Source organism: Cupressus sempervirens, chromosome 1 (assembly GCF_028749045.1).
Source record: "Cupressus sempervirens isolate cs-2001-9-10 chromosome 1, ASM2874904v1, whole genome shotgun sequence".
In the NCBI taxonomy this organism is placed as follows: Eukaryota; Viridiplantae; Streptophyta; class Pinopsida; order Cupressales; family Cupressaceae; genus Cupressus; species Cupressus sempervirens.
Genome location: NC_143118.1, coordinates 800,325,332 through 800,352,967, shown reverse-complemented (window position 1 = coordinate 800,352,967; position 27,636 = coordinate 800,325,332). Strand labels below are relative to the sequence as shown.

The 27,636-nt window shown below is 36.0% G+C and overlaps 1 protein-coding gene across 3 annotated transcripts in view; it reads left to right on the top strand.

Moving 5' to 3' along the window:
- Nucleotides 1-23,842, top strand: part of LOC149580299 (uncharacterized) — a 32,627-nt gene extending 8,785 nt beyond the window's left edge. Inside the window, exons 2-5 of one of the 3 annotated variants that reach the window (XM_089790259.1) lie at nucleotides 19,195-19,296; nucleotides 20,268-20,438; nucleotides 23,157-23,235; nucleotides 23,626-23,842. In XM_089790259.1, coding sequence (XP_089646385.1) covers nucleotides 19,195-19,296; nucleotides 20,268-20,438; nucleotides 23,157-23,186 — 303 coding nt within the window. In that variant the 3' untranslated portion in view covers nucleotides 23,187-23,235; nucleotides 23,626-23,842. Of the gene's footprint in view, nucleotides 1-19,194; nucleotides 19,297-20,267; nucleotides 20,439-21,589; nucleotides 21,680-23,156; nucleotides 23,544-23,625 lie in introns of those variants that run through there. The other 2 variants (XM_089790256.1, XM_089790251.1) reach the window with 2 other exon arrangements.
- The last annotated feature ends 3,794 nt before the right edge of the window (nucleotides 23,843-27,636 follow it).

Sequence of the window (27,636 nt, the reverse complement as noted above, 5' to 3'; positions counted from 1 at the left end):
TTTCAAATCTTCATTTGCATGCATCATTTGAAGCACTCTTGATATAGGATACCATCATCACATTTCTAAGGAGTAATTAATTATTTCATATTATCATCAAACCCTAAGAAATCATAAACTGGGACATTACATTTTCTCTGCCTTCTTATTATCAATACTTTTTCTATCAATCGCCAGGACCTTCTTATCACATAAAAAGATTGAACAAACTATTCTAAATATTGAAAAATTGGCCATTGTGGGAGGCGAGCACCCAATCTCTCAACTGATAGACAAATAAACATTTCCTTAATAACAGTTGTAATAGATAATCCAGTGGCTCAAATTCCAGAAAAGTGATCCTTAATTTTAATAGTCGTCGACCAGATGCTTATATACGTTAACTTCTTTCTGCCCATTGTAAAAGAAAATTCTGAAACTCCCACTTTAGAATTGGTTTCATTTGATCTCATTTTTTTTCTTTGTAACTGTTGATATATTATAGCTATGGTCAGATACAAGAATTCTTTGTCTTGAATTCACACAAGCAATTATCGAAACAATTCATATCAAATTAAGTATGCAGAAATCTGTACTTCCAGATTATATTTTCTCTTGATGATTGAGTAATGATAGCTTGAATAATACTGATTAGGAAATGATTGGATGCATTCTGTTAAGACATAATGGAATCGAGCAAGATGATCTATCTATGGCTATACTGATTGGCAATTCGTCTTGATCATGTTTTGGTTAACTAAATTGGTTTGTATTATGTTAACTATTGCTTATACCAATAGTCATGTCACGAGTGGATATGAGACATGTCCTCTCATGACATGACTATTGGGTTTGTGCCTTTTGGATCAATACTTATATCTGACCGATCAAAGCAAGAGAGGCATCAAAATCAATTAATGTCTTCCCTAGAGCAGATTTGGGAATTACCAGAAATAAATCTAGACCTGTAAATATTCAGTTTTGATAACATAGAAAATTGTATCACATTAACATGGTATCATAGCAGATTCGAACCTCTGGGAATCTGAGTGTTTTTGGATGAATTCCTATTGGAGAACGATCTAGAGATTACAAAATATTGGATCAGCTGAGTGCTTGCCTATTAAATTTGACTTGAAGTTCAGGAATTGATCTACATTGCCTTCACATCACATATCGTGCAAGGGAATTCATTATTGGATGAAAATTACGAAACATATTTCATAAAGCTTTGAACACCCTATCTTTCCACACGAAAACAATAAAAGTATGAGATATTGTATAGGCTCCCGGGGCAAAACAAGTATTGCCCTAATTTCTTGAACGGAAAGATCTCAAAGAACAACAGGAAATGCAAATGGTCAGTGTCGAGCCAGATTGCAGACTCTACATCGATTCCACATCATTTGTGTTGAATATGGAAGTAATGAAACAAGGTATGAGTGTGGATTGAGGATGTTGTTTAACAGGGTGTTGTGAGCTGATGTGGTGTGCCATAATTGCAGGATAAGGCATCATGGGTCAAACTCTATAGATGAGGCTCTGTTAAAGTCAAAGGTGAAATGTGGAAGTGTGGGTAACAAAAGTTCAATGCCAAACTCCTCTACCATTGTTAGCATCCACCTTTCCTCACATGAATGAGAAGTTTATAAGCAGGTTGCATCCTTGGAGTGCCACCTCTGCAAGTTGCGTTCATAATGGATTTGTTAAAACAGAGTTTGGGATGCCCATCGATACACAGACAAGCAGGAGTCTTATTCCACAAAATATTCCAAAGATTTGTCATGCCATGAAATTTAGATGCTGCTAACAAATGCAACTGACAAATTCTGCAGCTTCTTTTTCACCATATGCACTGCCTGTGGAACCAAAGTAAAGGCTCATTTGTCTGTGATGACAATGCAAAAATGAAAAGAAACTCAAAATGTAAAGAGTGAAATGTCCTTGAATGGCCCTTGAAACAGTAACAAAGAAGGCACACCAGTTACCAGCTGTGTGAGCCATTACCAGGGTTTAAACAATGTGGTGTGGTAAGATGGTTTCAAAATTTTAAAACAAGGAGATGCAATTGGCGTGTGCAATGCCAGAGCACCACAGGTCATGCCAACATTTTCCCTCTTGTAAGATGAGTTGATCTTGTGCACTAGGAGTCTAAAGAATAATAGCCAAAGGTATGTGAATGGGTCAATGCCTCTTAAATGAATTTGGGAAGAGTGGTGAAATAGTGCACTGATCAGGGAAATAAAGTATTGATTGATATTTCAGAAGTGACGTATGTATAGATTTGGCATGTTGAATCAGGAACATTTAATATTTATGACTCTTTTTGTTTAATGGCTATCTTAGACAGAGATGTTAAGGCAAATCTATAATTAAGGAGAAGAAAATATTGCAAAATTTTTTGGGAGATGTGTGAGTATTACTTCATTTAATATTTCAGTTTGGGAGAAGCATTTTCCAGCAGAGATTTCAAACAAGACATGTTACTATGAGAGTGTCATTCTGGAAAAACATTTTATGATACTATATCAGCTATACTGTGGACAAAGCATAAAGGATTACAAGGTTGGAATGAAGAATGGTTGTAATCAACAATCATTAGGAGATCCGACACAGCCAACAGTCTCACATATAGATGGTGATCGGATGGAGAAATATGAATATGCAACATTCATTAGGAGATTGTTTGTTATCCATTGCAAACTAAGTGATTTTAGCATCTGCCTTTAGAAGCAGAAGGCATCGTAAAATTGTATTATAATTTCTTGCAATCATCAGAATTCTCTAGTTGCCTCAAACCTATAATGGGAGTTATTGCATTATATCAGTCAAAGATATGTGTAACTATTGGTAGAATCACTTCTAGAGTATCCCGTGGAAATCATTATTGATGACTATTTCCTTTGGTGATCTATCATCTTTTGACATTGGTCATAGCCAAAGAATTTGAATACAATGAACAGTGGTCTGTGAACTGTTATCCCTTATTTGGACTACATCCATTCTCCCTTAGTACTGTTATGGACCATTTATTCAAATTCTTCCACTAAGGTTGTTTGATCATATATGTGAGGCTTCTATAATTATGAATTGAAGATTATACACACCTACAGAGAATAAGATATCAACATGGTACTTGACCAATATCTGGCATCTTTGTTCAACGTATTTGACGAGTTCAATCCGAAATACATATTTACCAGTACCATGCGGTGACAAGATAAGACATAATATTCTAGTTGTGGATGTTGTAATAAGCACATCTGCAGATTTGGAGAAGAGATAGTACACATGAATAGTTTGTCAGAAAGTGCCAAGAGAAAATGTGGATACATAAGTTTGACACGAATGAATCGTGGGGATAATTAGATTGCTTGCAGTGATAACCAGGGTCGTCAAGTTGATGGAAAATGTGGTGAAGGTGGTGAAGGATGGTAGTGATGATTATATAAGAACTATTACTGCTATTAACATAGTCGCAGAGATGAGTAAAAATTGATCTATTGCCTCTCATTGGACTTGACAGCGATTGAAAACTCTATAAAATGGAGCAAGTGGGAATTTTACATTGTGGGGGGAATAGTAAACCAATGTTTCATTCCCGTTGTTTGACAAATGCTTATATGGATGCATTTTTTATTTATTGCATATGGACCTTCATTGGAGCAACTTGTATAAAGGATGTTGATATGTAGATAATATTTATTTTTGAATATTACATTTATCTACTCATAGTCTCTCTCTTATTTATATTTCTATAAGTACTATAAAGAGCTATTTGCCTTGTTCTTTTCCTTTGTCTCTTGGGATGTTCTTGCAGGAAAAGAAGAATGGTGCATTAGTTGCTAACAAGGCATTGTGGAGGACTCAATCTTATGCTCATAGCGCCAAGGTGGTTTTGGATCTTGGATTTCTTAGTCATATGTTGATCATGCTAGATAATGTCTTCCTTAAAGAAAGACAACGCCTATGATTGGGGAGAGTATCCTTCTAAGATGAAGCATCTAGAGGATTTGTTTAAATTGACTATTAAGGATGCTTCATAGTCAATTTAACTGATCAAAGCAAGAGGCATCGATATGACCTCTCTAGTGACCAGGAAACTATAGCAATCAAGAAAGAGCAGATAGTAGATATACAATGCATGATTGTGACTCTCTTGGTGTTTTCTCTCAGAAATAGCAAGATAACAAAGTAAAGAACGAATGGCTAAAACATTTTTCGAAAAAGAGGAAAATAACATTTAAAAAAGAGGAAAATAGCATTTAGAGGGACTCTGACATTAAATTCGAAGCAACCTTGGACAAGGAGGTTAGGAGGTTGACGAATGTACTTGGAGCTTTAGAAGAAAGCCAAATTAGCATGAATGCCTGATGTAGCCAAATTTGGGGGATAAATCCACAATTTATTACATTCACTCGATAACTAAGGAATCAAATATATACATTGGTGTATGGGAAATTGTTTTGATGAATAGTGTTGTGATTATTAAACTAATAAATCATGTGCTTGATGATTAGTCCATTGGAACAAGATTATTTTCATGATTGGAGTATATGACCAACACATGCCTCTGTGATAGAGGGAGCAGCTTAAGGATCTACATCTGTTGACATCCAATGATATTTATTCAGTGGGAGTAGACCATGTTGAGATGGTTTCTCTAACTTTCAGTTGAGGTGCATTATTACCGAAGAACAGACGATTGACATTCTCGCCAAGCCTCATTCTAGAGAGAGGTTTTGTGTACTTTTGGGACAAGCTTGATACATTGGAGAATAAAGCATTAGCTGAAAAGGAACCTCAACATTAGTGATCTATTACTTATATCCTTGCATACTATTTCCTTTGAGAGAGAAGTTTGAGGTGAAAGCCATTGTTTTCACTATATGAATTGAGCCATAGTGGATCCATCCTTTGATATGGTTCATGGTGGATGTCATGTGTGTCACGCTATGACAACACCACGTGAGAGAATCCGCGGTGTCTCCGTGTAAAATCTTTTATTGTCATATGTGTGACTCAATGATTTTATGGCCCCCCTATGTACATTACTGGAAGGTGACAATATCTTTCTGATAATGTTGTATTCAACATTATAAGGTGACGACTTTACAATGTTCACTATAATAACGAATATCATGCTGACTTGATACTCATGGAAATGTCTTAATAGTTAATATCTCTTGGACTTATTAATAGATATCATACTGACTTGATATCAGTTGTGTATCAATATTTTCTTTATGAGATAATCATGGTGGATATTATGTCATGTAATATCCATGGACATGCCATGATATGTTATGGTAGACATCATGAGATGTGATGTCAGTGCACTTACCATAACCAGGATATAAGAATCTCATGTGACTTGATGTTCTCTATACTCCTTGATATCATGAGTTAGGTGATATCTAAATTGATTTATACTTAGTTATCTTCCCTTGCTAAGAGGGAGTGCTGATATATTATAGCTACAGTCAGATACAAGAATTCTTTGTCCTGAATTCACACAAGCAATTATCGAAATATTCATATCAAAATAAGTATGCAGAAATCTCTACTTCCAGATTATATTTTCTCTTGATGATTGAGTAATGATATCTTGCATGATATTGATCATAAAATGATCAGATGCATTCCGTTAAGACATAATAAAATAGAGCAAGATGATCTATTTATGTCTATACTGGTTGGCGATTTGTCTTGATCATGTTTTGGTTAACTAAATTGGTTTGTATTATGTTAACTATTGTTTATACCAATAGTCATGTCACGAGTGGACATGAGACATGTCTCTCTCATGACATGACTACTGGCTTTGTGCCTTTTGGATCAATACTTATATTTAACTGATCAAAGCAAGAGAGGCATCGAAATCATTAATGTCTTCTCTAGAGCAGATTGGGAATTACCAGAAATAAATCTAGACCTGTAAATATTCAGTTTTTGTTAACATAGAAAATTGTATCACATTAACAGTTACCCAACCCTAATTTTTACCTTGGTTGCAACTCTACACTGTTTAGCCAAATTAAATATAAACATCCTCCTTAGCTGTGAACCCATTGAAATCTGCCATAGCAAGTACATTACTCTCTTCAAAACTTATGTGCAAAACAGCCATGTTATATTAAATGAATGGTGAGATCAATTTACTGCAGTGAGCAAAATTATAGAACATATCATTTTTGTTACTGAAATAATGGACTAAGTGACCAGTGTACTGCTCAGATTCTCTGGGTCCAGGTGTGGTTTGTACCCAGTTTAGGATCTGGAAACAGTATGCTGTGAGTCCAGATAGGGTTCTACCTATGGAGTTTGCATCTGGCCCGAATGGACCTGGGCAAACCTGGAGAGAATTTCACCCTCAAATGTGCCATTCTGTTGAATTTGTCTATTTTTTTTTGTTTACTTTTGTTGACTTAACCTCTATGCAAAGCCATGCACAGTTTCATGATACATTGTTGAAGACACGGTCTAAATGCAAAGAGCTCATGATGCCTTCCACATTTTCTCGGATTTGCAACAAGTTCAGCTCTTCTTAGAAAAATAGTAAATGCTATTATAACCTATTTAGTAAGGACCTTACATATTTTTGTATATCAACTTCAGCTGTATAAACCACTAGATATTGAAGAAGAAATTGTTGGATAATCCCAAAATTCAATCTCATTTGTAGGATTGTATTCTTCTTGATGTACATACTGACATATTAGGGTCAACTCCTCTAAGTTAACTAAGGCTCATGGGCAATTGCCAAATCAGACTATGTTGTTCATCTGGTAAACCTTTTTAGACTCTGTACTCAACGGAACAATTCCTTTTAGGGCTTTGGGTTATTCTACACAAAACTCTCAAATTTCCTTAGAATTATTATCTTTTTCCACCAGGTTTACTTTCCAAGACTTTCACAGCTTACGTACATGAGTTTTGTTTCTTGATGTAATGCTTCCAAGTTCCTACTAAACATGTCCTCACAGTGTCTTTGCATTCACTGAGATATAAATATTTCAAAGTTTTGATTTGCCAGTAATTGGTTGATGACTGTTGGTCATGCTCCCGAATCATGACAGCTGCAGCCTCATTGCACGATATCATCAGTGATGTATGCAGGACCCTGTCTTAAGGAATCTGATTGATAAATAATTTTTTATAACGTTGCCTGTGCCAACTCTTAGTTCTTGTCAGGGCTCCAGTCAACCTATATCACACAGTTTTGTTCAACTTCTGGTGGTAATTCATTGTATTGGTGACCTGAATGTTAATGTGTCCTGTGTTATCCTCCAATCTAACACTCATCTCCTGCACTGTTAGATTGGAAGCCTCGCAATGTGGCTATTTAATATCACTACTTGATAATAATGGGTTCAGCTCAATTTGCCACCCAAGTTTGCTTGGCTACAAAATCTCCTTCCGGAGCCACTTTGGCAAGTGCCAACAGTTTATTCAACAGCTTCATGTGGTACTCTTTCATGGAATGCCTAGCAGGGGTGTAGCTCACATAGTTTATAAAAGATAAATGTTCAATCTTAATCAATGTACAGAATGAGGAGAAGAGAGACAGAGTTGAAGCTTGCAATGGGTTGGTGCCAAAGTGTGAAATGGGCCCATTGCCAAACTGTGAGGGAGACTCAATGCAAACTTCTCATAGTTCAGGGACTTGCCTAGACTTGCCAAGACTTGGTGAGTATCATGCTGGCTGACCTTGGGCGAGTCCCAGGGGTCCGAAATTGGACTCAACTTGCCAGAATTTGCGACTTGGCAAGTCCACACGGACCTGACATGTCCTGATGACAGGACTTGGTCGATGTCAAGTTTTTAAAATTGCAATAAAAAAACAAAAAACTGAAGTGTTATAAACTTATAAGTTTTTTTTTTTTCCTTCTATTTGGTCTTCTCAACCCTAAAAGTGAGCTCATTTCATTCTATTGGAAAAAAAGGAGAAGAGTGAGTTGTGAGGAAAAAGCAGAGTGCGTAAAAGGGCAACCAGTAGGGAGGAAGAGCAAAAAATCATCAACAAATCACATTGGGGCAGCTTCATACTTGCATTTGGTGCTCCAGAAGATTCATATCAACAATTGCAAAGAGGTTCCATCTCCTTTCAACTTTTTTGGGTTTTTCTTGTTTTTAATGCGTTTTCTAAACTAAAGCTTCATTGTTTATTTTTGAAAACATTTTAATTCTTTTCCTTTCAAATCCAAACTCCAAACAGCAAACCCCACATTTTTTTTATAAATTTATTAAAACAATCAGCAAAGAGTATATTCTTTTTCTTAAAAAGTTACAAAATCACAAATACAAACCCTGCATTTTTTTTTTTGTACAAACCCTACTTTTTTCTGCATTAATTTCCAACTTTATAAATGACAATGCACAGATGTTAATTTTTTTTGTGATATTGTCTTTTGCAGCAACCTTGAGGTTTTGAAAACCATATTTTTTCATAGTGCCTGCTCCTAGACCCAAGACTAAGCTAAGGCTAAGACAACCAAATAAGGTCAAAAGGATAAAGCTTGGCAACATAGCAAAGATTTCCGTGGTAGAACAAAAGAACAAGCTAAATGTAGATTTTGTAAAGAAAATTTTCATGGTGGCATGATTGGCATCAATAGATTGAAATACCATATTGCCAGAATACACAGTCATCATGCTGATCCTTGTTCAAAAGCATCTTCTAAGGCCGTTCAGGATTGCTACATGTAGTTATAAACTTTTGAAGCGCTAAAGGAAATGAAGAAGAGGCATCAAGAGAAGTTGGTGAGAACTGGATCTTGTTCAGCCGGAGGTTATGTTGGAGAGGCTTCTTCCATGCCTCCATACTGTCCTAGTGCTTTGGCTTGTGCTTGTGCTTCTACTAGTGGCACTATTAGCACTAGTCTTTGGGTTAAGGAATCTAGGACGGGTTCATATTTTGAGCCATGCACTACTCCTGTTTCACTACTCTTGCTTGAGAGTATAGTTTGGAACAAGGAGTCGCATGATGCTATTGAAAAAGCATTTGGCAAGTTTTGTTACTATTGCAACATTCAAGTTTTTGTAACTAGGTAATCCTTTTTTATTTGATTGTTTTAATTTTTAAATTTACAGTTTTTTATGTCTAATGAATTTTTATCAGTCATCTTATTTAGTCTATTTGTAACAGGTCTCCTTATTGGCGAGGCATGCTAGATATCATAACCATTTGTGGGGTAGGGTTCAAAGCCCCAAATGATACTAATTGACCCACTTTTATTAGAAACAATGGATAATGTAAAAGCTGAATTACAAGACCAACGTGTGTTTTCAGGCAAAAGGGTTGCACCATCTTGATTGATAGTTAGATTGATAGGAGGAATATAACACTCCTAATTTTTTTTTGTTTCTTGCAAAGGTGATTGATCATTCTACTTTCCTAAATGAGTTGAATAATTTCAATTTGATCTAGTAGTCAATATTTGTAATTTATGATTTATTGATTGATCATTGATTTTGCTTTATTTTCAAAGTTCCACCAAGTCCATTCATACTTTTGCAAATAGGAAAATGCCACATTCCTATGTGAGGCGATAGAGGAAGTTGTAGGCGAGGTGGGTGAACAAAACTTAGATCAATTGGCGACTGACAATGCAGCAACAATTTAATTGGTGACCGAGAATGCAACAAATTATGTTGCTGCATGTAAACTTTTGATAGATAGACACCAAGCATATTTTGATCTCTATGTGACACCCATTGCATTGACTTCATGTCGGAGGATATTGGCAAGCTTCCATGGATCAGGACATGCGTACATAAGGCCAATTTTTTTTGCAAATTTATGTACAATCACACATAGGTCCTTAGCGTAATGAGGCAATATATGGGGCAGAAGGAGTTGGCTCCTCACAAGATTTGCCACAATTTTCTTCACATTGAATTCCTTGCTTTGGTGAGAGGTAACTTTAGGGCACATGTTTGTTGATGAGGAGTGGACTACCTCATCTTATGCTACGACCACTAAAGGGATTAATGTGGTAGATTGTGTTTTTGATGAGCCTGGCTTTTGGGCCCTCTATGCAGAGATTGTGCTGGTAAATTTTTTATGAATTCTACGTTGTGTTTTACTTTTAACTTAGTTTTTTCTAGTGAAACACGGGGACTTGCACCCCCTCCCAAACCTTGAAGTACCCGTCCACGAGACATCCCCGCACCGGGTACTTGGAGTACCCGAGTACCCCAACCTCCACCATTCCACAACCACGCCGCCGCTAGGATGGGTACTTGAACTTCTATTTGAATTTTGATTTTTGAATGTTACTATTTGGTATGTACAATGGTACTATGTTGAATGTTCAAAGGTTCTAGTTTGTGTTGCAATTTTGCTATGTGGAAGTATTTTAATTTGGTATGTTATACAACAACATTTCATAACAAGCATTTCAAGTTCTATATGCATAGTATACAACACCCCTCCCTACCTCTTCATCCCTTGGACATCCCCCTGCTGTCCCAAAATTGAGGCCCATTGGCCCCCTATCCTGAAAACTTGTCCCCGTGTCCCACTATCCCAATGTACTCCATTGCTGGTGTTACACTAATTTTTTCTTCTATTTGCAATTTTTCTTATTTACATTCACTATTTATCACAATATTTGCAGTTAATTGAGCCCCTAGTAGTTCTTCTATGAGTTGTTGATGGGGAGAAGCCCGCGATGGACTACATGTATGGGGGCATAGATAGGGACAAGGAGGTCATTAGATCCATCTATGGAGGAGATGAGAGTAAGTATTGTCTCATTTGGGGAATGATTGATCGGAGATGACTTCTCTAGCTTCACAAGCGCATCCATGCAGTTGCTTATTAACTTAATCTAAGATTCCATTTCTGCCCTGATTTTAAGGTGGATGGAGTTTCTTAATGGGCTGTACTCAATTTTAGAGTGGATGGCTATTGGTGACCATGATATTGATGTCAACACTATCATCCACGAGATAGAGGCCTTTGATAATGCACAATGAAAGTTTTTCCCTTGTCAAATGTGCGAAATTGGTCTAACAGAATTGCGGCCAAGGAAAAAAAAAATTGAAGTGCATAATTTAATTTTATAACTTGAGGTCTTAAAGTTGGGAAAGGGACTGATCTTTTTTCTTTTTCTTAGCTTAGATAGATGGTGGCTATTGTTTTGTGCTAAAACACCAAACCTTCAGAGCATTGCCATTTGCATATTGAGCTAACCATGGAATGCATCAGGTTGTGAGCGCAATTGAATTATGTTTGAGCACATACAACTCAAGAGGCACAATAGACTATTTTTGAAGAGGTCGAATGATCTAGTATTTGTTCATTACAACGTTCGTCTTAGACAAAGATAGAATTTGGGTAGTGATAGCACCTGGATCAACCTAGAAGAGATTAATCTAGGATTTGAGATCACTAGGGCTACAAATCATGACTTTATTGACAAGGACATTGAGTGGATTGACAAGGCAGATAGAGAGACTGGGGCTGTGGCCATGGCAAAGGAGGATAGAGCGCGAGAAAATATGAACACAGCTAATGGTGAGTGTGGCACGTCACAGGCAGAGACTAGCTGCTGAGTCATCAAGGACCTACCTTAAATGCCTTTGTAGGAGGAATGCAAGATCTTCTGAGCCCTAGACTTGTTTTTGTTTTGATATATTTTTGGAACATTTGATATTATGGATTTCATAGTCCATGAGTTTTGTATGCATTTGACAATATTTATAATTTCATATATCTAAGTTTGCTATTTCCTTCAGCCACAGTTTGTGTTTATATTTATGTGATCAATGTATACTAGTTCTGAGCTGGATAACCTTTGCTGAGTCTGAGCCAAGGTCAAGTCCAACAACTATGATGCAAAGTGAAAATATTCCAAATTATTAATAACCATGCCCATATGCTTTGAATGATATACAGGTTGAAAGCAATTAAATTGACAACATGAAGGTTTATGCCAAGCATACCCAAGTCCTCCACCTGCTCTTAGCATTGCCTTGTGTGATGCCAACTTTCAGGCTATTTCAGCTGCTTGACATGTTTAATCATGCCTCAAATTGGCAAAGCTGTCCCATCAATCTTAGTTGTAAGCAATGCTGACTATCATAATTGAAAGTTCATCTAGTTAGGTCCTTTTGCTGATAGGTTGCTAAGTGCAGCTACTTGAACCAAATTTTAGAACTTTATTGAAATGTCATGATATGTGAGGGAGGAACCCTTGTGTAAGATATGTGTATCATCATGTAGTTGTGCAGGTAGAATCACTTTTGCAGAAAATAAATCAGTTGTGGAGGATTAATCATTTATACAGAAAAGATATTTGTTGTGGAGGGATACTCAGTCACTGAGAAATAAATTAGCCGTGGAGGAATGAATTAGTTACAAAGAAAGAGGTTAGTGATGGAGAATAAATCAATCATTTAGGATTGTTTTAACAATGGTCAATAGTATCCATTAGTTTATGCTGTGCTACTTGTCAATTATGAAGCCAGCATCTGAAAAATGCCAGTTACAATAAATTTACCCAAAAAATTGAGAAAGCACTTTCAAGTGAGTCATACTGAATGTTAAAATGCTTTATTTGGCTGGACATGTAGGGCCATTTAAGTTTCCTTCCAGCCAACTATGGCCAGGACTTATTCTAACCATTTTCTCTATTTGCAAAATTGGAAAATCAGGTTTGATTCATGAATGGTGGTAAACACTTATTGTGGCTGTAAGATGAGAAGCACCAGTTATCTTAAATATCACCATACACAAATCTCTGGCCAAGATGTGTGGCTGTGTATTTCAGTGGAATTCAAAATTAAGCCAGAGATGAAAGTTCCCTTTGTAGAAGAGGACTTTTGAGCCAATTGCTCTTCCTGATTTAGGTAAAAAAATAGCTGGCTCTTATTTTAATGGGGCTTATCCATTGTAAGAGTTCTAGCCAATGGCATTTGAAGGCTTCTTTGTTTTTAATAGCAATCTTCACACCAATCTTCACTTGAAGGTAGTGCGTGGAAAATGGAGAAGAAAAGATGGCTGCTGCAAACATTTGGTATCATTACAATTCTTTTATGAGGAGTCCAAGTAAGGAATCATTGGTAATGGTAGATGCATTGACTGTTTCAATTCAAGGTACCTAGTCCACATGACTTGTGCAGGGCCTTTTGAAGGAAGTTGTGAAATATACTGGCTGACAATGTAGTAACAACAAGAACTGTAAGGAGAGGCACCCTTCTAGTATGAAAAACTTGGATAGGTGAAAACCATTATTAAAGAAGTGAGAAACACTAACAAATGGGCATACAGCTGCTCTTGGGTGCTTCCCTTGATGAGAGTGTACACCAAAATAAAGGAGCAATGTTTGTGAGCACTAGGTGATTGGAGTAGTCTTTGTGATTGGAGTAGTCTTACTCAATGAAGGCTAAAGGGGGGAAAGGGTCTTAAAGATAATGTTTGATGTTGTGTTTTTCAAGAACACCAGTTAGATCATACATGTATCCAATTTGCTATTTAGGAACTTACAAAATAATCGACCCCATTACTTTGTAGGGTTGTAAAACTTATAAATTCTTTGTTCTTAGACTTGTCAGTCACTTTTTAGTTCAAATTTTTATTGATTTAATTTTAGAAGTCCAAACAATCTTGTTTCTCTTTCAAAAAATTTTGGCTATGGTTCTATGCTTGGTGGATGAAGAAAGAATTCAATGGGTTTTTGTATGATGTCTTGGACAAAAGCCAAGGGGGTTATCCATTGGGGAAATTTAAAAGAAAATATGTACTCATTTGACAAATAAATGATTGGAGGTGAAAGAAAAAGCTCCATCACAACATATATTTAACAATGAAATATTTTTCTTGAGTTCCAAGTTTTTCTTCTTCAACTTGTTGAAGGTTAACAAGTAGGTTATGGCTGCAGTCAACATGGTCTAGACTCTAGAGAGAATGATATTAGAGTATTTTTTCATTTATACTTATTAATTAAATCATATTGATTTAATTATATAAGTTTCTATTACTCTAGTTACTTAAGCTTCATTTAGGTGCATTATTAATTAATTATTAATTAATAATGTGCAACCTAGCTTTTTAGTTTAGGGTTTCTATCTCACCTTTATAAGGTTGAGCATTGTACTTTTTTCATTATCTCTTATGCATTTTTCATTTGAGAGCAACTTTTCTTCTATCTTCATTTTTTAGCAAAACCCTTGCCTCTTCTCGTCTTTTTCTTTTGTGACAGGTTTTTGCATGCAGGGATTCGAAGGCTTTGTGGATTTGATTGGCTTATTTGCTCAAATCCTACATGGTATCAGAGCCAGATCTGCTGTAGCTTGTTCATGTTTCAAGAAAAAGAGAGAATAAGGGTTTGGCGGATCAGATCTGGTGTTTTTTCGAGCTTTTTCTGAGAAAACAGGGGGGTCACTGATTTTCAGAGCAGTTTGAGGCCAAACAGACCTCACGGATGGATTCAGAAGGTGTCAAAACCTCCGTTTTGATATAAAATTTGTCCGATTTGGATAACTTTGATCTGGGAGGCAAATTTTTTTTGTTGAACAGGGCCGTACGGCCCCTGGCATGCGGATCGAGGCGGAAAAATAAAAAAATCGCAAAATTTTTTTTTCAGCGGCGTTTTAAATCCGCGGCGGTTTACTAACCGCAGCGGAACCGCTGGCGGTTATCGCCCAGCGGCCCGCAGCGGCACCAACTCAGCTCTGCCGGAGCGGCGCCTCCCGCCCTCCTCCGCCGCCAGTGGCTCCGCCGCCGCCTCCGCTCCGCCTCAACCAGCAAGGGTGGCGGATTTTTTTAAAAAAATATTTTTTTTAATTATTATTTTTTATTTAAAAAATAATTTTTTCATGCATTTTCAGAGGCCCTGGAGGTTTTTCTTCCGTAACTCGAGCATACGGACGTATTTTTTCAATCCGAAAAATGCGCCGGAAAGCTAGTTCCGAGACGGAGATGCTGGTACAGGTGTTTTTGGATTTTGATGCAATTTGGTTGCCTGTTTTGGCAGTCAAAGCCGGATGTTCTGTTTTGCACTCCGGGAGGCGTATCTTGAGCATCCGATCTCTGATTTTGGATTTCTTTATATCGCTGGAAAGCTCTTTCTGTGCTCTTTCCAGTGATGCTGGTTGTTGTTCCAGATTCTGCTCCAGGCACATCCTATTCAGTCTTTTGCATTTTAGCATTCTGGGGGATATCCTGTTTGTTTTAGGTCCGGAGATCGATTTTGTTGCTTCAGTTGCTTCGTTTTGGGCTCTACCTTCTGTTGTTTCAGCCTTATGTCTTTTCTGATCATTGTTGATATTCATTGTAAGCATTTTTATGCAACGCACTGAGATAAAGTGCCACTCTTGCGTTTTGGGATCCTTTTCATCATTGTGATTTGTTGTACTCGCACTATTTTATAAAGTGCCATGGGGGGGATAGTTGTTTGCCGCTTATAGGCCATCTTTCTCTTTTTTCTCATGCAGTGTCGATGACACGTGCCTTTATTGGTGTCTGTACCTCACTCTCGATGTGTCTGGTTCTTGTGTTGTAGGAGATTATTTGGCCCACCTTTTCAGCTGCCTGTCACCTCACCTGCCTTAAGGGGAGGTTATATTGTTGTTCTATGCTTTTTTGGTTGATGGTTCGTTGGTGTGAGCTATGTATTTAGTACCTGATCCTACATACTAGGCGATTGCAGTGGCTGGCTACCTATGCATTTTGGTGAGATGGATCATCTACCATATAGACACGCTCGGTTCGTGCCTTCTATTTCCATGGAGGTTCTACAGATCAGCATTTTGACAGAGTTTTGCGGTTCTTCATGCTTCAATGATTCTCTTCTGATCTCTTTGTTCCTTCTTCTGGAACATTCTTTGCTCTCTCTTTTTGGAGTAGGGTTTTTCCCATGTGGTTTTCTCTATTTCTCCTCTTTATAGAGATTTTGTTGTAATTGGGTACCTGATCAGGCCTTGTTGCCGGGACCTAATTCTACTTTCATAGCTGTGCTAGGTAAGCTTACTCCTTGCTTTCAGCTTAAGGGGGGGTATTAGAGTATTTTTTCATTTATACTTATTAATTAAATCATATTGATTTAATTATATAAGTTTCTATTACTCTAGTTACTTAAGCTTCATTTAGGTGCATTATTAATTAATTATTAATTAATAATGTGCAACCTAGCTTTTTAGTTTAGGGTTTCTATCTCACCTTTATAAGGTTGAGCATTGTACTTTTTTCATTATCTCTTATGCATTTTTCATTTGAGAGCAACTTTTCTTCTATCTTCATTTTTTAGCAAAACCCTTGCCTTTTCTCGTCTTTTTCTTCTGTGACAGGTTTTTGCATGCAGGGATTCGAAAGCTTTGTGGATTTGATTGGCTTATTTGCTCAAATCCTACAAATGACACTTGACAAAACTCTTTAAGGAACAATTCTTGATGACTTGTAGATTGACAAGTGTATGAGGAGAGTTCGTATTTCTTACCTTTGTGAAATCAAAGGAGAAGGACCCAATAACTAGGTAAAGATGTGAGGCCTTCAAAAGGTCAATTTTAGTCTTCTAGACAATAAACTTGTTTAATAAGTTAAATCTTGTTTACTTCCAAAGTTATTAATATAATAATTTTCTTTGTAGATTTTGTCAAGGGAAGATTAAAGTGCAAATTTAGCAAATCTTCAAAGCTAGCCATTCATATATTTTTTTCAAGCTTACGATGTTCATGTGTTTAACTATAAACACAATTGGGACATGTTTGAGGCCATTTGTACGAATGAATGTAACAGGTTAATCTCAAATCCAATCAAGGACCTCACTTTTATGTAAAAAATGTGAAGGCGAGGACAATCGTGATAGAATTGAATGACATTGATTTTATATAGATTGGATTGTCAAGGATATGGAACAATTGTCCACATGTCAAAAATGTGGAAGGGCAGGACACTAATGATGTAAAAGAAACACTCATCATGTAATAGAATTTAATGACATTGATCTTATATAGATTGGATTATCAAGGATACAGTGATCCTATTTACTGAGTCAGAGATCATTTATTTTGAGGGGAAAACAATAGAAGCACATGCAAAAGATAAAGCGGAAGCATCAGGAGGAATTGCATTGGATAATGATATTTTGAGGATGATATTATTTTTGAGAAGGGCTCTTCACCATCTTTCAAGCATGTAAAAGATGAGGAGCTTTAGTAGGAAAATTTGTAAATTATTTTTATGGATTTGTAATTTTCAATTTGATAGTCAATTGTTGTATCATATATGGCACCAATCTGTACATCACTCTCCATTTGGATCTAAAATCAATAAACTGATACCTATGAAGATATTCATCTGTTGTTATTTAAGATTAAAAAAAAAATGAGCATAGGCATGTTTTAATAATTTCTTAAGTTCCATGTGTTGTCTGGCGAAATGGATAGTTAGACAGTTACAGGTGCGGACACAGTTGTGTCATTTCATTGGCACCATTTTGGACGTTATAAATGTCGTGAACGCTTATGTATTTTGGGCGTCATTATCATTGTGTGAAACATCATTGTTGTGTACAGAAAGCATTTGATAAATGAATAGTATTTTGCATTGATTATATGTTTCTTTCCTGTTCACCTACGGGCTGAACATCTGGTGCCGTTGCTCAATTCAAATTTTTTGGCTGTTGAGTTTTTGCCTACTCAGCGAACTCCAAGTTCTAAAATTATGAGGTTATTGCTCTTGTTTGATATATTTATAGCACAGAATGAAGAAATCAATGGGAGGATGAAGAAGAGTGCTTTTGTGTACCTCAAAATTGAGGAAGAGTGGCTGGAAGGCAAGACCAATGGGAGAACCCTTTTAGTTAATAACTTAGTAGACACTAGCAGCAGTTTCATTGGGTGCATCACAGCGTTAAGGTCGTTGCTGGAATTGTGAAGTTGGATTGCTTATTTTACTTAAATCCTAAGGTAGATTTTAAGAAAATTTAGTTCTGTTTGGTATACTAGAGGATTGACATTACATTGGTGGAAAATGGTTAAGGGTGAAAAGGAGTTGGATTACAATGCTGGTGGTTGGGTAGGCATAACCACATGGGAAGGGCTTGTATTTGTCTTCACACCCAAGAATATTATTTCTTGGTCCCGCAGGTTGTTATGGTTTGAGGTTTGGGGCTGTAGTCTGCTTTTCTTTCAATGTGCTCCTATAAAGAGGGTCCTTATTCATGCTTCAGCAATATGATTCATTGCAGATGGAAAGTTGATCATCAAATTAATGTTTGTTGTTCGGCTCCTTTTCTGTCAGTGTAACTGTATCTTCATGGTCACTTTGTATATCCATAGGCTTGGATGCTTGGGTGATTTAGCTTCATATCACAAGAGGTAGCCATACATAACACTTTAGATGGGATTACGTCTTTGGGCCACTCTAGATGTTGACATTGTGGTTGTACCATGAAACTAGGCTGCTCCTTTAATATGTTAACATTTCTATTGAACAATTTTCTCCATTCAAATATTCCTTGGGGACGTCTACTCTATTTCAGTCTTCTAAGATGATTATCAATAGAGTCGACATACGGAATAATTTGTCACGGTATATTCTGATCTATTTGACTTGGTTTGTCTTGTCCAAGATCTACTGCAGACACGAGTCTCTTTAAATAATTCTCTTCTTGATCATCAATTTGATATTTCATTGAGATGGCTTTCTCTTTCAGGGCTCTATACAATTATACTGTAAGTTTATCATTTCTTGTACTTTGAGTTTAGTCACCTTACGTTAGCCAAATTCGTTTTACTCTATTTCTTGTTTTATTAATATATTGCACTTTCTTTTTGAGTCTCATTAACCTGTTTTGGTCATTGTGGACTTCAATGTAATTTCTCTTTTTCTTTCTAATTGAGATGATTTGTAATTTTGTAGTGCCTGTTTGCTCCATTGAATGAATTTATGTGCTGCATTTATTGCGCTCGTTGACATTTTCCTAAGGAATAATGATTCATGTCATAAGAAATTTAATCATCTGTTGTTTTCTCTTAGCATATTAGCTTGGATGGCAGTAAAAGAGCAATTTGATAGTTTGAGAAGAACAGTATGTTAAATTTAGAAAGGGAAATTTTCTGTTGCTTATCCAGTTGTTTGCTCTGGTGCATGATTTTTTTTTGTTTCATATCTAATTGTTTATTCTGATGCATTTGTCAAAGCTATAGTATTATTACATAATAGTTCTGGATATTCATTTTTTTGTTGTTGTTCCTTGCTCACAGGCATTGAGTCAAGCAGGAGAAAACATGTGTTACAACCTTGCTGAGTGGTTGAAGGATAAACTACCAGAGTTTTTTGCTTTGAAGCACATCATTGCAGTCATGGTGTGTTCATTTTTTATACACATATGGTGAAAATCTAAGTTAGAATTATTTGTCTTCATTTCATAAAATAAGTGAGTCATTGCAGCCTGTAAGTTAAGTTCAAGCGGAGGTGTTCTGATCGCTATGTCTCTCAGTTCAATTTTTAGTTACCCTCCTTGTTTCTGATTCTTGAACATAGCTTGTTTTGTTTATTACATCAACAGAACTACATTTTTGAAGTTCATTCCTTCAGATTTTGTTTGTGGTTTGGTCTCCAATGTTTTGTTCAATTTACTGTTATTGTCTATTGGTTTTCTCATTTTTACCCTGTAAAGTTTTTTCTCTGTCAAATAATATTGCCTGTCAATTTGCAGTTATGCTTTTCGCTGCTTGTGATTGGATTTCTCTTAGGCTCATTGAAATGTTTTATCTTTACAATCTTGTATTTACCTTGGATATTAGAAAATGTCTTTGCATAATGCAAGCCACCGAGGTGATGGTTTTCTTAGCAAGGGAAACTATTATGTACCATCCAGATAATAGTTTTTAAAGTACATTCTACACACAAGCTAGCCATAGCTCCTGTTTATATAGAATTTTTGGACAAGGCTTTATTCCACAGCCAGTTGCAATAGTCAATGAGAAATAACAAAACCTTTTGGATGATCATCCTCCTAGAGGGAATATACTTTATTGAAAGATGACATGGCACCTCTCAATATTTAGTGCTGGGAATCTCTCAGAAGATTGTTCAATTGGTAGTTTAATCACATTATACCATCATAACATATCTCATATAGGCTTCCTTTCTTGTCTGTCCATGATGGGTCAAGTTGTTTTCTTTACAGATTTTACCTTATGCTTCTTAAGTTTCCGATTTAATTGGTTTAAGAAATTTTTCTCTTTTCTCTCCTATGCATACTTTAATCTTCATGCTAGTGAAGCATGTTTATGTGTCCATTATATGCTTACAATCATTTGGATGAATGCAGGATCATGATAAGGACATGGATGCAGCAGATCAACTAAATGCCAAGAATTTAGCATCAATGAAAAAGGAAGCAAAAGAGAAATTGACAAAGTCTCAGAAAAGGCGATATTTTGATCGATATGGTGCTAATGAGAAACCACGAGGCTGGGACTGGGTTTCTATAATATCACATGTAATTAATTCTGCCTCATTTCTTCTGACAAGAACAGTAGAGTGCTGTTAACCAAAACAAAGGAGTACTGAAAAGCCTTGGTGTTTCTAAATAGGTGTTTCACAAGAAATATCATGCTCCAACAATATCTCAAGACGCAAAACATCTATAGATTTTAATTTTTTATATAATTAATTATGCGAGTTTGAAATGCATTTAAGTTTTGTGTGTCCCTTGAACCACCTATAGGCTAAGTTAACAGATGCTCTCCTGGAGCCTCCGGATGCAGATGCAGTGTGTTCTGGTGCCAATGCAGAGGTGGGTGCTCTCCGGGGCACACAGGAAGCACATTAGTGCCCTGCAGATGCTCTGTGGATGCATCCACAGGGTGCTGATGTGCTTCGTGTGGGCATTGCTTAGCATCTAGATGTATCCGGGACCGAGGATGCCAAAAGAGCACCCAAAACAGTTTTTGTTTTTTTTTTTTTCCATATTTCACTTAAAAAGTTTAAACATATCTTTACCTTTTACAAGCTGCCGCCTACTGACTTCAAAATACTCAGCTATATCTAGATGAATCATCCACCCTCCGATGATCAGGTGTTGCTGGAATCACATGGACTTTGAATCTGCCATAGAGAGTTCCATTTCTGGTGTATTAGTATGCATGCCCTGAACTGTAGATGAATGTCATTCACAGAACCCGAGATGACCCCCTTGCTAAACATTTTCAGCTATTTAGTTGCTGGATTTGATTCATCAGGGTTTGCAGAGGTATGGGTGGTGAGAATGCATTTTGAAAAGTTCCTTATCTAGGTTAGTTGGGTGTTGCATACTTAATCATCGATAGCAATTCAGATTTTTGCTGCCTGTGCCAGAATTTGAATCAAATTATTGGGGTTAAACTATCAGATCATGAGAATCAGGAATCGGCAGTCTTTTAAAGATGAATGAATTGCTTTTAGTTTCCGGAGCTTGGTCAGTCCTATATTTTTAGCAGTACTTGGGCATTTTATTCAGCAAATCCCTTGCATCATAAGCACCTTCTCTACTCTCTGTGATGAGGTCACGTGCTTGCTTCCACCACAAATGCCTATTATATTTGCTTCTAAAGACTAATACTTACCTATTCTTATTTAATGTCTTCTAATAAAGTTATTACTTATCTGCAGGTTTTCTTACCAAACAGCATTTCTATTATTCTGTGGATATTACATTCTAACATTTCTCTTTACAGACACAGCTAATGGGTTAAGTATTATGCACCCTGCTAGTTTTCCTTACATCTTTATTATTCTGTGGATGATTACTTTTTAGTGCAACTGAATCTAGTCAGCTAATATATTATCTAAGATACAATCTGTTATGCCTTATTAGTTTTCTGACTTAAAGACATTTTTCTGCTAAACGCTTGCTTTTGATGATAGAAGTTTGAGGGAGTGGGGAGTGTCAAAAAAAAATCTCTATTCAAGATGGTGATTTTTACTCCCATTAAATCTAGCCAACAATTATTCATTTGAATTTGAAAATTTTACTATCTTTGACATGTCTCATCATATAGCTTGCATTATATCAGATGTATTTCTTCTGCAATTATTCACCTTTTGTATCCATTCTTTTCCTTCTATTATTGAGTTTCTCAGTTGTAGTTTGGCAAGTAAACAGACATTATCATTTACTTATAGGAAAATTATTTTACTGTCAGTTATCGTTTGCCATGCAGTGTGTTTACTTGACCCAAATTTAATTTTGTATATTTCTTGCATTTCTTTGCACATACATATAAAACGAACCTAAATGCGTCCAATCCCCCGCTCCCCCAAAACAAATTTTTATGCATCTGTGCACCCGATTCTCGTATCTGCATCTGCATCCACACCTGGATCGGCAACTTAGCTTATAGGTATGAGTGCTTGCATGGGCTCGCACTGAGATAGCATGCTTAAGTACTTGGGCATTATGCTATTGGTCCGAGTATAGCAGTGCCATTCAAATTTGGGTATACTATGACTGTGTTATACATAAATGGAGTCCCTAGATTTTGTTAGTGTAGTTGAGAATATGGACATGGTCAATGTTCCTATGATGGAGTTTCCTGGTAACTATGGGAAGTTGTTGGTAAACGTCTATGGAAGGCTTGTAAATCCATGAAATCTTATCTTGATCTTTTCCACTAGAAAATTTAGTTGAACTAAAATGCCAACTGGAATACGACATGAATTTGACAATGACTTAAACTGTTAAACATCATTCATGCATTGCAATGTTTCACAAGGCATTCATCCATTCAATGCATTTGAGGTGCTAAATTATAACTGATATGGCCGAGAATAAAAATAAGCAACATGGAAATTGTAGGCTTACAACAAAAAATTCTTGGATGCAATGCTGCTTACCAAACAGTGCAAACTTATCAGCTAGATTCTGTATTCCCAAAGTTTTTAATATTTTTTATTTATTTTTAATAGCATTCAATGCTGTTTTTACAATAATTTGTGCATCGTTCTAAATCTATATATAAATTTAAGATAATTGTTCTGGAATCAAAATTGTGCTCTCCAAGTAAGTGAGTTTTAATTCTTCCATTTGTTGATCAAAGCTTCTTTTGGTTGTAACATGGTGAACCTTTCTTGTTTCATAGGAGTTCATAATTCACCAATAACTTCAGTTTATGGTACTTGTAACATCAGTATGGTGTACATAATGCTAATTATCATATATTTGGTTTGTGTCATGCAGTTGAGTCAGCGTGGACCATCTTCAGATTGAGACATGTAATAGTATATCGTCTTTGACATTGATAACCATCAACAGAAAGGTTAATATTTCTGGCCAGCTCGGTCAAGTCTTTAGTTGTCTCAACGTAGAGTGACTCATTTGATTCTTATGACAACATGAGATATTAGATGACTGGAAATTGAGAAAAGAGATGAAAATAATTGTATATTCGAGTATTGAGTCTCATTCTTTGTGCAGTGGTTTTAAATAGGACAAAGGTGAAGATAAGTTTGCCCTCAAGTATTTATCTTCATATTTTTTTTGAAGTGACTGCCTTTGGTGGTGTGTTTTTGTATCTTAGTCAAAACATTGTACTTATAAGAGCATGTTACAGCTTTTTAAATTTCATTCTGGGTCTCATTCAATATTCTAATTAACTCTTCAGGCAACTATTCCTCTCACACAACATTTGTAATGTCCTGACATGCAGAAAGCTTGACATTTAGGTGCTTGAACGGGCACAGAGAAGACTTTTTGAATTTTCCGTTTGGAAAAGTTTTAAATAGGATAAGACAATAACTGCAATGATAATCATTATTTATTTTTCCAGCACCCTGATTATCAATTTTGTCTGTTGTCCATAGAAAGCTCAGGCTGTGATAACTAATACAATATTGTCTAAAATCTGATTTGGGTTTTCATGTCTTCACATAATTTGTTTCATTTCATTGCAAAATAACAATATGCAAACATACAACTAAATATGCAAAGGAAACATTATAGATTTTCAAGGAAATAAGCAATTTCATTGACAAATCTATTGAAAATGATTTTGATATAAAACATGCATGGCTGTTATATCGAATATACTTTTGTTACAATGCTAAAAGGTACATAAACTTAGATGCAACAGACTCGCATGATTCCTCTCCAATATCATCAAAGCCCCTGTGAGATATGATCATTTGTAGCATAGGGGAGAAGATTGAATGGCATGCAAGAAGACTGACCAATGCAAAAGTGGAGCTGCTGCTGTAGAGGTGTGTGAATCCCAACATGAAGGGAAAGTCCATATCAACCAAACCCACAAATAATGGCTGCAATACGAGAAACACCCTCCTAGTGGTGTCATATAAAGTATGATAGCTATGGTCAGATACATGAATATGCTTATATATATATATATATATATATATTCATCATCCATAATCCAAGTGTATTGGCCAGTCTGTTTGTACAGATTATCTAGGAATATTTCATGTACTATCTTCATTGATTGCGGATGATTTTGAATCAGATTAAGTCTGATTAATATTTGTAACAAGCTAAGAATTGATAACAAAGTTCACTAATTCTAAAATACTTGTTTAAGGGTTGAGAGTGGACAGCTATATTTTTTTCCAAAGCAAAGCATAGTAACTTGTAATCATTTATTCCATTCTACATGAACATTAAAATTATTTGAGATCAAGCTAACAAAATTAATTTACTTCTTAAAAAGAACAGAAATAACATGAACTACTTTTAAGAGATGAAAGTACAACATTTCAAGTAATCTTTTAAATATAAACTTGCAGCGAAACTAAAATAGAATACTCACAAAATTTGGAAGAGGTTGAGGCTGATAAAGAGGGTCTTGCATGATCATGGTATCCAAAACCCTGGCTTGTGTTTTGACCTGGGGAAAAGGTATTATTGGGGTGTTTAACCACCCAACCATGGATCATATTCAATCCCCCTAGTCTACTTCGTAACTCGAAGTAGACCTGACCCTCCACAAGGGATGGTGGATGGTAAGGTCAAGTCTCCTGGGAATCTGGTGTAGAGCCACTTACAATATGATTGGTCACACCCTATAGCCTTATGCTACTTTGTTACGACACCTGTCATGAGTGTTGTTGGCAATTTGGCTAGAGTAGATGATATAAGGTTGTCATTTGTGGCAACAAATATTTAGGATTAAGTGAGCAAATCATGAAGATGAAGTTTTGATAGGACTTAGAAAATTGTGTAAGTATCACAGAGTTTCTCTATCAACACAAACACTATTTTGATTAGTGCAGTTCATAGAGGCACAATTGGCATGTTGCTTTTAGGTACAAGTACAATATGCCAAGATACCATAGGCATGTGCATGAGGTTGTACAGACATTACATACAATGCAGACAGAGTTATTGTAGTTTTTCCAATTGCAGTAATGGGCCGACAGAACAAGACAAAGAAAGGGAATCAAATATTTTATGTTAAGGAATTATTTTGATAAACAAAATAATTTCTTGACCAATTAGGGACGACATCGTAGATGTTAACCCAAGTTAGCAAGAGTTAATTTTGTATTTTGGCAAGCGTGTAAAGGTATGAAGACCAACAATGCAAGTTATTATGAAATAATCTGGTATAAAGGACAAAACTTGAGATGTGAAGTTTGGTGATGTTGATGACATTGAAATGTTATTGTTTGAGATACAAATTTTGATGTTAGATCAGAGTAGTACGAACATATGATTAGTTTTGGGAAGAGCAGCATAGGCAAATCAAATATTGAAGATATCAGCAACAATAAGAGGTTTTGTACTTATCTCTTGTATTGAAGAACATTATTGTATATTGCATGTTTGGGTAGTGGACTCATCTTGCATACTTTATGTAATTGTAATAGCAACTCCTAAGAGGATTGAGGCTTCTAACAAGGCCTAGTCCTTTAACAAGAATCGGTCCTCTAAAAAGGACCGAGACACTACAGATATGTAATAGACTCCTAACAAGGTCAATATCTTTCACTAGATAATTTTAATTAGTGGATCATCTTTTGGGTACCATCCCCATTGGGGTTTTCCCTTGGCCAGGGCTTCCCTAGTTAACAAAATATGGTGTTATGTGTTGCATTACTTTATAGTTGTGTTTACTGTTCAATTTAATTAGTTTACTTTCATATGCAAGTTATAAGATTGTTAATGATATCCATATTTGGGCAAAAGTTGGTGGAATATTGATTCACACCCCCCTCTTAGTATTTCCTTTTTCTAATAGGTGTATCTAGTGACTTCATATCGACTTCCATTAATCTTACCCTTGCAAAGGATTTTCTTTATTAATTTGGAGTCATCATCTCACCTTCCTACTTGACCCTAGGTTAAGGTAATCTTTCTTGAGATAGTCATATGAAGGGTTCCTAACATGACCTCATTGTATTCCAGTCCTTCAATAGAATTGGTTAGAACCAAGTTATGTTTTATGTAGTTAGATTGTCTCTGAGTCATGTTGCTCTATAATCTTTTGGATCTCAAACCAACATGAGAGACCTAGTTGTGGTTGAATTAGAACATGATTTTACGAAACTTATAGAAGGTACAAACGGAGGCTATTCCTATTTTTTGACTCTCCTAGTCTAGGAATGCCAACTCAACCTTGTAGAAGTTTCTAGTATTCATAATTCCACAAGTACAACTAGTTATAGGCCCTATTTCAAATGTTTGAGGTTAATAACTTATCCAATTAGTTATGATGAGGAGTATGAGGTTTTTTTAGTTGGAAAAGATTTCTCTACTCTTTTTAATTTAAATATTTGTCATTGCCCATACTAGAATTCTTCCCATCTTGGAGTTCTATTATTCTTCCTAAAATTTGTTTTAGTTTCTTTAATACTTGGCAGTCTAGAACCAATTCCTTTATTTTTATTTCAACTTGTGTTTGGACGACTATCAAGAAGTCGCTAAGTTAGTATAGTTTGATTTATCTCCTAGTTTATTGTTGCCACCCCTGAGATACTATTCTTCATCCACATACAAAATAAGGAGTCTATCATACTGTCTTGGGAGCTGTGTGAGGGAGATTGGATGTTTGAGTATTACTCTCTATGGGCCACCCTTAAACATAACACACTAAGGAGAAAATCAAGCTTGGAAAAAAAAGGGTCAACTTTGGCTATTTAACACTTTTTGTGTGTTGGAATGAAGTTAAGTGTGTGATGTTTAAGCTGTCCACTCTCTATGTGATCAACATACAAGAATTTCTTTTTCGCTTGCAAAGCTAGGAATAGACTATTCATTGCTAATTTGATGTATTCTACAGTAGTATGGAAGAGAAACATATTCTTTCAAACTACAGTCTTTTTTTTAAGAAAGAAAGAATATATTTATTTACAAAGAACATCAATAGCAAAGATAGAATTTGTTAAAGCTTTTTCTAGAAAGGCGAGTAGATTTATTTAGCAAGAACACTAATAGCAGAGACAAGATTTGATATTCTTATTCACAAAGATGGAAGAACTCATTTGCTAATCCAACTAGCAACAAGCTACATGATTGAAGTTTTAGTTGCCTGGTGTGGTGTGGTGTGTGGGTCTTCTCAATGAAAATAAAGTGTTGATTATTAACTTTCTTTTACCTAACAACATGCTTCATATGCGCCAACCTCTCCTTAATCTCTCCACGTTCAAATTTTAGGCATTCTTCTTAAATATTTTCTTCTTCTTGAGAGGTGACCCAAAGTTCGAATGAG